The sequence below is a fragment of the Sprattus sprattus genome (genome assembly GCF_963457725.1).
Source record: "Sprattus sprattus genome assembly, chromosome: 16".
NCBI classification, from domain to species: Eukaryota; Metazoa; Chordata; class Actinopteri; order Clupeiformes; family Clupeidae; genus Sprattus; species Sprattus sprattus.
Window position 1 is genome coordinate 25,117,168 of NC_137914.1, and position 13,890 is coordinate 25,131,057.

Consider the following 13,890-nt stretch of genomic DNA (forward strand, 5'->3'; position numbering starts at 1 on the left):
TGTTAACTTTTAGTTTGTCTTCATCGTCAGCGGTATTCCTGTTCACGTGTGTGTCAGTGAATCCTATCCAAGTTTCCATCCATGTATAATTTTCTCGCTCACGTGCTAGTGCCCCCTGGCAGCGGTTTAAGTCTTGTGCTGAATAGAGATGTACATACTCTAAGATGAATGCAGTCAACGGTCGGCGCAAGAGGGAAACCGGGGCATCGCGTTGATTAATACGCTGCTGTTCTATAATCTAGAATGTAGACCTTAATTATTTGTTGACTAAACTGTAATAATGTTATGTTGATGGCAATTATAGAATGCCTGATATGCAAGGCACGCATCACTAGGGGGGATAGCAACTCCTCCAGCTTGAGTGGGGAGCCACAGTGGTGAAGGCAGGCAAGGAATGAGTGCGTTGGTTTCTCATCGGCTCTCAAGTCCCGCGTTTCTGTTCGTCGTGCGCAAGCAAGAGTTCAGTCGCCTGTAATCTTCAGCCCGACCAGCAATTTAGAGAAAAGGGGAAACATGAAAATTAAATCGGTTGACATTAACGCTTGCAGATGTTTATAGCAGTCTCTTAGTTGTAGAAGTCTGTGATTTGTTCACAGACTGATGTTACTCTGAGACGCCGAAAGCATCCGCGAGAACCAGCTACTTTCAAGTTGCCTTTACGGGAATCTGTTATCATGGCGTTAATTGTGTTGGTGCACAAGGTGATGTTCGACTCCATTGTGTTTTTCATCGGTGTGGGCATAGTCGCCGAGCTAGCCGTTGCCCAGAATGACACGGAACCCATAGTCCTGGAGGGCAAATGCCTGGTGGTTTGTGACTCTAATCCCGCCACAGATTGGAAAGGCTCTTCTCCACTCGGCATCTCCGTGCGCGCCGCTAATTCCAAGGTGGCATTCTCTGCAGTAAGAAGCAACAACCACGAACCATCAGAAATGAGCAACAAAACGAGAATAATATACTTCGACCAAGTAAGATTTAGTTATTTTACATTGAAAGTTGTGAATGGTTCTCTTTAGTTTGTTTTTTAAACTCTTCTAAACTTTTTCTTAATATCTTCACAGATTTGTGATTATATAGCTTACTCAGTGTCTGAAAGTATTTTTTCATTATGTCACTGGGTTATAGTCCTACATCTCAGCAGTATGTTTTTATTGGTGAAGTTGGTTGTAACAGTATATTAATAAATTATTAGAGTTAAGAATGAAGAAAATGTAAGAAATTGCTGGATGGTGTGATATTTTAGTTATGGACACCACCTAGAGTGAATCAATTCAAAATTGACATTAATTTGTCATGGTGCTAAATAGGATTGAATAGAATGAGATTTAAGTTGATCATAGATGGATAAAGTAACAGAATTGCTAAGCCGTTAAAAAAAAGAGAATCGTTTGTGTTTCACAACAACATTCACCCTCTGCATCTTATGGGCACTCATGGGACTGCTCAGTGATTGTGTATGATAGTGCTTGTCTGGCACACATTCTCTCTAGCCTTCATTTTCCTCATTACCTCACTCCATCACTGGACCAGTTGGTTTGACTGAAGAATGATCATAGTCTAATTCATGTGGCTGAAGCATAAGGGGAACTCTTGTAGTCTGGAGATAAAAGTTTCATGGGTTTGTCTGTGGGGGGCACTCTCTTCACTTGTCAGTGCTGATCCCAGTTAACGAATCCTATGCTGGCCTTATCAAATGCAGTTAGATCCTCTCCACACCACCCACCTTTAGGGGATTGAAGAGTGTGTGGGATGTGCATTGCTCACTGTTAAGGGCCTGTTAATGTGCTGCGTAGTCTTTAGAGATGAATCAGACTTGGAGAAAATGTAGTGTGCCTGACTTTTAATGACGTAGCGGCCTGATCGCTCTCTGAACACATGTGTGTGTATTCAAACACACACACACACACACACACTCATAAAACGCAAACACAGACAGACTTAGAGTTTATCTCTGAAGTTTGTCACTTTGTCCTCCTGCGGAGACAAACACAGACGGTCTGCCTCTTCCTCTGTCCTCACTGCCCTTGCGGACTATTATTCTACGCTAGTTTGGCTGAATGCTCAAAACTGCAAGCTGCTGCTAAAAGCTACGAAATGACCAGCTGTTTTGGCCTTCTGCATGTCTTTTTGGCCAGCCAGCCAGCGGCCCTGTCACTGAGGAGCCAGCTGAGCTCTGGCTGATGGGTTGCTGTCCATTTAATGAGAGTGGTGTTGATTGCTGATGTGAAACGAAACAAGAGATGTCCCTGTGGAAGGAGTGCTTTGCACTGAGCCTCCTGTTCTCCGCACACCCTGTACAGTTTATCTCACTGTGCTCGTTCTCATCTTCCTTCGTGCTTTCCCTGCTTCTTGCGACCTCTCACTCGCTTTTTCATTTCTCATAATCCATTATTGTTTTCTATCCTTTACTCTGTTTCCCTCTCTCAGTCTCCATTTCCTCTCTCTGACTGGTGACTAATGGTCCTCCACAGATATCCTATCGTTTTTTTATGCAGCCCGTTCAAAGCGGAAATATTGTGCCTTCATTCCGCCTTGCTGGTCAACAAATGTACAAAGACAGAATGGGGGGGGTCATTGTTTTTCCGCCTCTGAGCCGGCAGCAGAGGTGGTCACAGAAGCAAATTGACATCTTGGTTAAAGGGAGAGCCGACATAGGGGTGTGACACAGCTTAGCAGCTAACCAAAATGAAGCAAGACTACTGTGTTGGCAGAACACACTAATCTTACATGGAAAGCATTAACATGTTGGACATAATGCAGACCAACTTTGAGTCTGAACATTGCTATAAATGTGCATGACTTGCAAGAGCCCAACGACACTAAGTTCGCCTGTCAGGGTTTTTGAAAGTCACTCCAGACATTCCAGACCACTCGGAATTTGGAACATCTGAAATTATATTTCCCTGCTCCAACTTTAATGCGTTCTAGCCAGGTGTTACTACAATATCAGTGACACATCAGTGGATTTTCCTTCTATCTGTTTGGTATCAGTATTTATGTAGGCCTACATTTCTTTTCTCGTTCATTTTGACACATTGCCTCTGGTGCAATTTTCCCAAGTTAGAAATATCAGAGATCCGAATGTTCTCAGACACGGCATTACTGGTCAAGCTAGGCGCTATGGCGTCACACCTCTGCTACTGGAATGCCTGCATGATGTATAAAAACACATTCTGAAGAGGCATTCTGGTTCAGTGTAAACATGTGAAGGCGGCTTAATCAGGGAAGGGAAATGATTAAACCACGGTAAAATTCCAGACGGTTTGTACCGTTTTAAATTGTTATTATCATTGGTTGAATACTGCACTTTGAAAAACTTTTGTTATATACTGACCAGCACAAACCAAAGTTAGCAACAGTCTCCCAGACAGTCTCATGCAATGTGGGTTGGTTTCTAAGACTTCTAAGAGGACTAAGTCTGAAGTGTTGTCATATTCTGGCTTTTATAAGAGTGCTGAGGAAAACTACAGCCACAGACATCTATGAGCTTAACAATTAAAAAAAACCTTTCATGCGTTCAGAAAACCTTGCCGTAACAAGCTTGTCATGTACAGTTTGTCAGTGACTAAGCAAACATAGCTATTGATAATAAACTTTACATCTTAAATCTTACCTTTATATGGTCCACTGAAAGTTATTCAGGCAACACACATTGAAGTTACGTGTGGTTTTGCGACCAATCTAGTAAATATGAGGATGAGTGTGACTTTATAACACATATTCTTTCGTAAATTTGAGTATCTTGTGAAATCTTGTGTCTGAAATGTGCAAGCAACAATATCAGCTTCATTCTATAACTGTTTTTGCCAAGTTTTGAAGATATGCATCCTATAAAATGTAAGTTGAAGGCAAAAATATGTTTTGAAAACAATACTACATTTTGAATAAATGCTACATGTAAACATTTAAGTATCAACATTTGTAAAAGGAAAGAGGAGAGGAACAGAGGAAAACATGTTGCAGCGTCATTTTATGGTTTATTTTTTTAGCTTCTATATGCCATTATAGCTTCTATATGCCATTATCAACGAGTTTACAAAAGTCATGTAGTAACTGCTGAATTCCTATTGTCCATTGTTGGCCATTTAGTTGAGGAAGCCAAATGGAACTGAATTGAAACTGCACCCACAGAATGAGGCCAGCCAGGGACGTGCACAGGAGGAGGCTAAGGTTGCTCGGGCAACTGCCAGTTTGTGAGAGTTTAAAATGATATAGGCAAAATATGCATTCAGGGGACGGGGCGTGGCATTGGCGGTCAGTAAGAGTTTAAAATGATATAGGCAAAATATGCATCCAGGGGACAGGGGCGTGGCAGCGGCGGTGACAAAAAATTACGTGTTGCCCCTTTATTCCAGGGCAGAGCAACTGCCCTTCAAAAATCCTGTGACTGTCCCTGAAGCCAACTATAGGCATACCAAATTTCAAAACTTAAGCTTAAACTGTTCTTGAGATATAGAAATTTGTCAGTGGCAGCGCCCCCTATGAACAAAATTACACAAAATGTGTGTAAAGAACATGGTGGAGATGCAGCGTGTCAAATTCTGTGTTTGAACCTTTACATCACAAGATAGTGGCCAGTGAAGCGCTAGCTTTGGCATTTATCATTCTTCACTAGGTTGCACTATTTCACAAATGAGTTTTAATCAGCTTAGGTCATGTGCCTCCTAGAGGCCAATTTGCCGTATACATTTCATAATTTTTGGTGCTTTGAGCCTACCACACTTCAGGGGGTGCTAGCACAAAGGGACATGCCCACCTTGGGAGACTATAGTGGGGCTTAGCCAAACCGGTCATCTTCTCTGTGGAGTCCAATTTTCAGCTTTGCCCAACACCTGGTCGTCTTATGGTTAGACGAAGACCTGGAGAGGCCTACAAGCCACAGTGTCTCGCACCTACTGTGAAATTTGGTGGAGGATCGGTGATGATCTGGGGGTGCTTTGGCAAGGCTGGAATCGGGCAGATTTGTCTTTGTGAGGGAGGCATGAATCAAGTCAAGTACAAGGTTGTCCTGGAAGAAAACTTGCTTCCTTTTGCTCTGACAATGTTCCCTAACTCTGAGAAGTAGTTTGTCCAGCATGACAATGCTCCAAACGACAGTTCCTGATATTTTCACTCAGACATAAAACAAACATTTTAGTGTATTTTTGCCAGAAACTTTATAATTTAAGATTATTCACTTTTCTTAGAATGGAAACTATCTTATTATTTCGCTTGATTCTTGCTCATTCTCTTGCCTGGATTACCGCATGAGCCGATCGGCCCAGAGGTCCAAGGGGCCCTAATAAACACACAAAGAAAGCCCCGCTGCTCCAGGACTGGCCCTTGAGAGACCCTAAAAGGCCCCTAGCAATACACAAGCGGCTACATGCACCCCCAGTCTGAATGCAAGTGGTCTAGAGCTAGTCTGATCCAGTGCCATTGTTAGGTCTGATCACTGTGAGCTGTGGCCAAATATTTTAAGCCTAGCCCAGAGTATTTTCACCCGGAAAACAGGTGTTAGCAAAATAACAGACTGTGGAACAGAGTGGAACTTGACTTGCAAGGAGAGTGAAGTAATCAAGCCCTGCACACTGCACACACATTTGGAAAACTTCCACACCCAGATGAAAAGCATCCATGTAATCTTAATTTCTAGGTAGATATACCTCCCCAACCTACCAATGCTGATCTTACTAAGTAAGAACAAGCTACAGGCAAACTTGACTTAGCCAGTGATCGTTTTAATAACGTCAAACATCCTATAGTCTGATCATTATAGACATGTACTGCTTCAGATTCAGATTTGAAGGGTTTCTGACGACCTTGCTAGATTAAAGCCCAATTAACATGAAGTCTAGTTTGTCTGCGTCCAAAATTAAACTAATACAGATAGCCCTATTGTTAAGTCAAACACTCTTTATGCGCACACGGTATCTGCAACGATTCGAATCGGGGGTAGAAAGTGAGTATATTTGAGTCAGTACGGGGGCTGGTGTTCGTGTGCATGGATTCACTCAAACTGATGATGTCATTGCCCCAGGTGATCACCTCGCAACCTCAGGCTGAACCCCTATAACAGCAACAACAATTTAAATGTATGACGTGGCTCCTTTTTCGTGACTTACCTTTTTCTACTGTGCTTAGTTGTTTCTATTGGGATAGTGTGCTGCTCTACCTACATGTGGATAGTTTTTCGTGGTCTTACTTAGGGCGTATTCAGACCAGGAAAGTCCGATAGTTCACTTGCTTTGGTCCGAACCTTTTTTTTTTTTTTTGGTGCGGTTCGCTTTCAGACTGTGTACGTTTCAGTAAACGGACCAAATTCTGACAACAAAGCCACGCTCCCCGAGGTCGTTCAGCTATTGGTCAGAACCGACACGCGCAACACAAAGTGCTAAGACAGTTCATGGACGCTTTCCGTGCCGTATGCTAATATTATCAAATCTATATGCATTTTCAATGTTTTGCTATTTTCACAACTGTGTAACAATGTTACTGCTGCTGTAGAGAGCTGAGCAGAGCTGAACCCATATACCCTCTCTTAATCACTCCATCATCTCTCTCTCTCTCTCTCTCCCTCTCATATATTGTTTATATGCACCCGCGATATACATTTAATGCTCTTGTTTCTCTCAAGTAAGTTCAAATTTCTTAAATCTGGGCTCTTTTTAAAGGTAATTCGATGGTGCATGGAGCCAGCTAGGTGTCAGTTTTGAACTTTACCCTGGAAACCGGCCAAAACGCTATAGTTTACATATGCACGGCGAATTTTAAATAAAGACGGCCGCCGCCAGTATTTGAACTTCAGCTTGGCATCACTGGATGAACCACTTTTTGACAGGGTGTCCCGAATTTTTATATAGGCCTACGTCTGGCGTAGTTTTTTCAGTTTGAGCCTGCACTGAGGCGAACGATTGAAACCGGACTCTTTCATTTTCTCAGAAAATATGCCAAATACGTCGCGTTTTTATGTGTACGCTCCAACATATATGAAATGTGGGCATCTGTCAAAATGTCCACAAGCGCACGGGTCTCCTCCTCGGCCCAGGTTTGTCCCCTACTCATTGTATTAAGATTTTTCGTTTTTCCCAAAAGTTTGACAAATTAATACCGGTAACAGTAGCACTTTACACTCTGTTACCCAGCAACACCAGACCAACGACGGAAGCCCCCGAGGTACAAAATAGCAAAAAGTCTGGGATTAGGTCCAGTCTGCTTTCACACCTCCAAAAGGTCCGCACCAGGGTTGTTTGATCCGGACTGAGTCTGACCTTTCAGCTCGGTCTCGGTCCGCTTGTTTGGTCCGGACCTGAGTTCGGTGGTTTGTATTCAGACCATCCCAAAAGGTCCTAACCAACGAAAATCTGGTCCATTTGGTCGTTTGGTCCGGACCAAACGGGGTAGGTGTGAATACGCCCTTAGCCACGTAATTTTTGAGACCAGCCAGAACACCTGACACAACCAGCATTATTTAATAACTGAATGGGTTGCCATGGCGCAGCGAGTGAGGCAGCCGAGTGCAGCAGCTCTCCAGCTTAAAAACAAAAAAAAGATTTTCTTCCTTTTACCTTGCTGCTATTACATATGAATTTTGCTAACGGCATTAATACAAGTGTATCTCCCATCTACCTAAATCGATGTGGTTAGGAAAGGGATAATATTGACAAGCCACACTTTGATCTATCTGTTTAATCTATTTGCAATAGACCATTGTACAAATCCGCTTTTTGAAAGTGTCAGCAATAGCCTATGAGCAAATCTGCATAAATATTTGTATTATAGACAGAAGGTTTCAAAACATTCTATAATAAAGATGAATGCTAAGTTAGCTCTTGTCCTTTCAGACAATTATAGCTAGCATTAACTTCACTTCAGAGGTACAGTACGTGAAGCAAAAAGCCCTCAACAATGACATAAAACCATGAAATAGGAAGCAATTGCAAACCATGAAACATCAAGGATCCACACCTGTTCCACACTCTTTATTATCAATAGAAAATAGAATTCATTTTCGCATAACCTATAGTCTGCTCTGACCACTGATTTTATTAACCACCATAATGTATTACTGTGCAGATTAAATGTAGGCTATGCGGCTAGGCTAACCGTTGCTAATTGGAGCTAGACGTAGGTCTTCTGCTTATCCCGTGTGCTCCTGTTTTTTCTTCTACGTTTTTTCAGTTGTCTGTAGCAGTGCTAAAGCGCCACCAATAGGCGTGGGGGATGTACTACAGCCGGTTCATCCCAATCGGCTGGGTTCGTCCTTACGCAAATTTCTCTTTACCAGGCTCCATCCGTACGCAATTAAAAGATTCGATTCATGTGAAAAATGAACCCGATTTAGTGACTCTAGGCTTCATGTAAACGGGGTCTAAGGTGTTTTTCAAATGCTTTCACTTCATATGAATTCCTCCCCCACAAGAATGTATCACATTCTCACCACCTTCATTAACAAACAAATGGTCAGCGAGACCCTCCCTGTCTGTTGACATTCACACCTTTTACCCCATGCCCAGGATGCACCCAACTTACACCGTGAACTAGACCATAGACACACCCATTATGCTAAGTCGTGTATTCTATTGACTTTAACTGAAATATAACTTGTATGCTGAGTGTGTTGTGTTGAAGAAAGAATTCCGCCTAGAGACACCGACCGCTACGACTGGTGAGAGAACGGAGCACTGAGGAGACATTGTGGCCTGTGATGACAAGGCCAACCAGAAACTACACTATGGACCATACCTCCTAATCGCTCCTTCTCTCTCTCCATCGTAGCGTGTTGTGTGTGCTCGAAGTCTTTTACGTAGAATAAACCACCATCGACCATCAGACCAACATTTCATCCAGTTCTTTGCTAGAATCAGGCAACCGCAACTAACGTCGGAGCTAACGTTAGAAGTCTGTTTTATAACAGTATAACAGTGGTGTTTTCACGGGGAAATCTGTTTAGCATTTCCACTCATACCAATGATATATTTCAGCCTCTAGATGTGATCAAGGATCTTAAGATTTGGAATACCCCTTTTCCCCTCTAAAACTTAATTAACATTTTATAGCCTACTTAGTTGCATCATGGTTATATATGCACCTAAGGAACTTGCATTAAAAATATATATATATATCAGACCGGATATGTTGTTGGTGCTATAATTATGCAGATTAGGTCTTTATTATCTTTTTCATGCCTGGCAATCGAAGTAAAAAACTCAATCCTAATTTTAGGACATCTTTGGCATATGTTTTCATTTGTCAAAAAGTAAATCAAATGAATGTGATTTAAATAATGCTATGATATTTTAAGCAAGACTGCCTTCTTTGATTGGTTGTGAAAGGTCAGACTGGGTCTGTAGCAAGAGCCATGAACAACACGAACAGACACAGCTGCTGCCTGTGGTATCCGTCTCGTAAATCCTGTATGGTTGGCTATACGAGTGTATTTTTATTTTGTCCATTAATGCGCTATTTGTTGGCAATTCAAATACATTCATATAACATATTGCATCATGTGTTGATGTGGTGTGAATCCTGCAGGCAGCTATACAGGTATAAGTCTCATAAGCACAGGGTGGTTGGACTGTGAGTCGCTTTTTAATGTGCATTCCCACAATCCACATTAACTCACCATTCAAGAAATATCAGAATGCATTTCAAAGCTTGCTTCATTACTTAAACTCTTTATGGGATCGTTTTTAATTTGTTACCAGAGACACTATCAATAATTTTAAAACGAAATTGTTACATGCTATTTAATTGTTATATTCTAGCAGACTAACAATGTAAAGTTGTTCATAGAGGCTATGACTCTTGGGTGTGAGTATTTTGCTGGTCTGCTAGCTAATAATATGGAAATGAATTCAAGGTATTCCATTTAAAACAATTCACAGAGGAGTATTTTTCTCAGAAGAGGGTAATGTGCTTCTGTCAAATCTTAAAAAAGCTTTGATAGGTTGTAGTCAACAGAGAATAAAGATGTTAAGTCAAGTGTGTTAGTGTAGTGTAGTCTGAATTATACTTCTAACTGTGGGTTGTCCTTTTTTCTTAGCTATAGCTGAATGAACAGAACTAGTACAACTCAACCACCCATCCTCCAACTCTAACCATAAGCTCACAACATCGCTAACCATGGACTAAACTGATCCCCCCCACACACATACAGACCCACACACACACACCCAAGCACAAAGACCTTTGAACGAAGAACTTGGGATGAACTTAGCTCATGTTTAAGTTCTCAGTTCCACCGTCTTGTATTGGAGAAAAGACATCCTCAGAACAAGACTCTCATTATTTGTTGTCTACAAAAAACATGTTGTAACAGAAGCACTAGTAAAAAAGAAAACAATTGTGCGTCCATATGATCATGAATATGTAACTAAAATACTCCTCTCTTTTTCGCAGATCCTTGTCAACATTGGAAACTATTTCACTCTAGAATCTGTGTTTCTGTCTCCACGGAAAGGAGTTTATAGTTTCAACTTCCATGTCATTAAAGTGTACCAGAGCCAAACCATACAGGTACATAACAAGGAAAACTCTTAAAATCCCTATTTCAAACCAATTATGCTTTGCAGCACAGAAACGTCCCACAAGTGTAGCAGTGCACTTATCTTTTAATTGTTATTGATATACATTGAACAACAGTAAGTGGGGGGATGATAGTTTTGTGAGTTGTAAAGGACCTATTTCTCTACCTCCACAATCAACCACTCTCTTGAAAAACCTTTGAGGTAGTTCAGTCTCACAGGAAGGCCAACATCAGGCCTGACATGTATGTTATTTTCTTATCCCCACAAGTTGTGACTGAGACAAAACTTGGTGGAATATCCCAAGGCACACATTTATGCATGTAGGCCAAGGAAACTCAAAGGCATTATGTCTACTTGATACTGCTGAAAGACATTTTAATCCGGTTTTTGCTGGGAAGAGGTAGTTGACTCTTTTTATTTCTGAGTATGACCATACGTATGACACTCATCAGCTAGCCGCATGTTTGACAATGCCTAGGAGCATTGCTCAGTGCCATGTTTCTGGGATGCAGCAATGCTAAGGGCAAACCTCCTTTTTACCTGCTCTAACTGAATGCGTGTATTAGCTATATATTTATATATGTATGTATGTATGTATGTTTATATATACATACTGTACTATATATTATTATATAATTTTTTTTATAGATGGAAACACACACATACAAATGTATATATATATATTATGGCATGCCGTTCAGGAAATTAACATTTGAATATATATATACAAAAGTCTGAATATATATACAAAACGCTGAATATATATATACAAAAGTCTGAATATATATACAAAAGTCTGAATATATACAAAAGTCTAAATATACTGTATATACAAAAGTCTGAATATATATATATACACACAAAAGTCTGAATATATATACAAAACTCTGAACTCTGAAGCGCTCAATCCGTCTGTGTCAGCCATATTGGATTGAGTGCTACCTATTAAATCAATGGTACCAAAATGTTTGTAATTACGTATTTTCTGCTTCATGAAATACTGTTTTTCTGTTATATTGTAAAATGTAGACATTGATTTCTCACTAGAAATGCAATAATAACACGTTTATTTTACACCGTTTGACTTCACAAAGGATATTTTAAGAGGCAATTCTCCCCGTTGAGTTTGACTGGGGTCTCGTCAAAATCTTCGTATATGGCTCAAATAAAACATTGATTTCTTGCTAAAAATGCAATAATAACACGTTCATTTTGCATCGTTTGACTTAACGAAGGACATTTCCTCCGCCACTATGGTAAAATGTAGCCCTCATTCATTCACTGGATAAATGCATTTCCCATGAGGCTTTGCTCCGACCATTCTACATTAATTTAAAAAACAAATTAAATCGCTGGCCAATTTATATTTTTGGTCATGAAAGTTATGTAAAGTCTGAATACAAAGAATTAGATCAAGATAGGAGGCTAAGCAAAAATCAGTAGACAATGAGTGCTATATATATTGGTTGGACTCCAATATACAGTGGCGGCGGAAAACTTATAGATTTTCACGGGATCATGACCTGTTTTGATTAGTTTTAACTCAATGGACTCAAAATGTCCTTCGTTAAGTCAAACGATGCAAATTGTACGTGTTATTATTGCATTTTTATCGAGAAATCAATGTTTAATTTGAGCCATATAACAGAAAAACAGTATTTCATGGAGCAGAAAACAAGGAATTACGAAGATTTTGACGAGACCCCAGTCAAACTCAATGGGGAGAATTGCCTCCTAAAATATCCTTCGTGAAGTCAAACGGTGTAAAATAAACGTGTTATTATTGCATTTCTAGTGAGAAATCAATGTCTAAATTTTACAATATAACAGAAAAACAGTATTTCATAGGAGTTCAGAGTTTTGTATATATATTCAGACTTCATTTTGTATATATATTCAGACTTCGTTTTGTATATATATTCAGACTTCGTTTTGTATATATATTCAGACTTCGTTTTGTATATATATTCAGATTTTTGTATATATATTCAGACTTTTGTATATATATATTCAAATGTTAATTTCCTGAACGGCATGCCATAATATATATATATATATATATATATATATTATATATGTATTTACCCCTATACATGATGTACGTATATATCTATTACAAATACTTAAAATAAATGAGGCATGTCCTAATACTAAAAGCATCAACCTCATGAAAATCTGGAAAGTTAATTAGACGATAAATCACCACTATGCCTCCTGAAATGGCTGTTTTTAGGATATAATATAACACTTGTAAGTCAGTGTACTGTAATGTACTCTCACTGATCTGTATCCAAGGATTTGTCACTGATATGTTATATGATATTACTAATAATTTTGAAGATGACATTATCTAATACTTGCAATGCATTTTCTGGCTTTTCAGGTGAACTTAATGTTGAATGGAAAGCCTGTAATCTCAGCCTTTGCCGGTGACAAAGATGTGACCCGTGAGGCTGCCACTAACGGAGTCCTGCTATACCTGGACAAAGAGGACAAGGTCTACTTGAAGCTGGAGAAGGGCAATCTAGTGGGCGGGTGGCAATACTCCACCTTCTCTGGCTTTCTAGTGTTCCCCCTGTAAAGAAAAGCACATACACAAAGCAAACGCACTCTATTTATCCAGTGTGTCATCATTGTGTAACCAATACCTCCCACACTGACTGGATTCAAATGGATACTTGTCCTCAGACTGCCTTGAGAAGAAACAGACAATGTCTAGGCAAAAAATGTATGTAGGCAATATGTAGGCAAAAACAAAAAAAGATAAAGAAAGCAAACGAGCATTCCCTTCTTTTGAAACATTACATTACATAACATTACATCTAAAACAAGGTTCATCACTGCTTTCACTACCGAGACTTGAAGAGAAGAAAAGAAATGTGTTATATTTATTCATCCTGGAGCACTGTGCTTATATGTTGTGTATTTGTGGAGGTGGGGGGCGCTTCTACAGCATGGGTGGTGCAGCTTCAAACCAACCAGAGGTTTCTGTCATTGCATATTTATAGAAATCTGTCTTGCTGTTGAAGACATGAGTTCTTTCAGGTTTGGTCACTCTTACACTGTATGTTAGGATCTCACATAACATGTGAGAGGGGATGTGAAGATCTAAATGCAGTAAGTGACTGAACCAATGCAACTGATCACCAGTTAGAGTACTATCAGTTACACAGTTCATGATTGGTTCTGCTCCATTTGTCACTCAATCAACACAGGCTCCAACACGTGATCAAAGACCAACTTTAAAATAAATTAACTCCAAATTGGATCAACTAATCTTCTGTTGAGACTATCATTGATTAGAGTGACTGTGACCAGACCCCCAGAGTTGACAGTAATGCCAACCTATCTTCATGTCCCCAGTGATGTCTGCCAGCACAGT

The 13,890-nt window shown here is 40.1% G+C and overlaps 1 protein-coding gene across 1 annotated transcript; it reads left to right on the forward strand.

Annotated features, from left to right (window-relative positions):
• Window positions 1-674: 674 nt before the first annotated feature.
• Window positions 675-13,089, forward strand: cbln4 (cerebellin 4 precursor; the record flags this gene model as incomplete). The annotated part of the gene is made up of 3 exons (XM_080853613.1): window positions 675-968; window positions 10,381-10,497; window positions 12,892-13,089. 3 exons carry the CDS (start codon window positions 675-677, stop codon window positions 13,087-13,089), a joined length of 609 nt encoding a protein of 202 aa, XP_080709739.1.
• Between the last annotated feature and the right edge of the window lie 801 nt (window positions 13,090-13,890).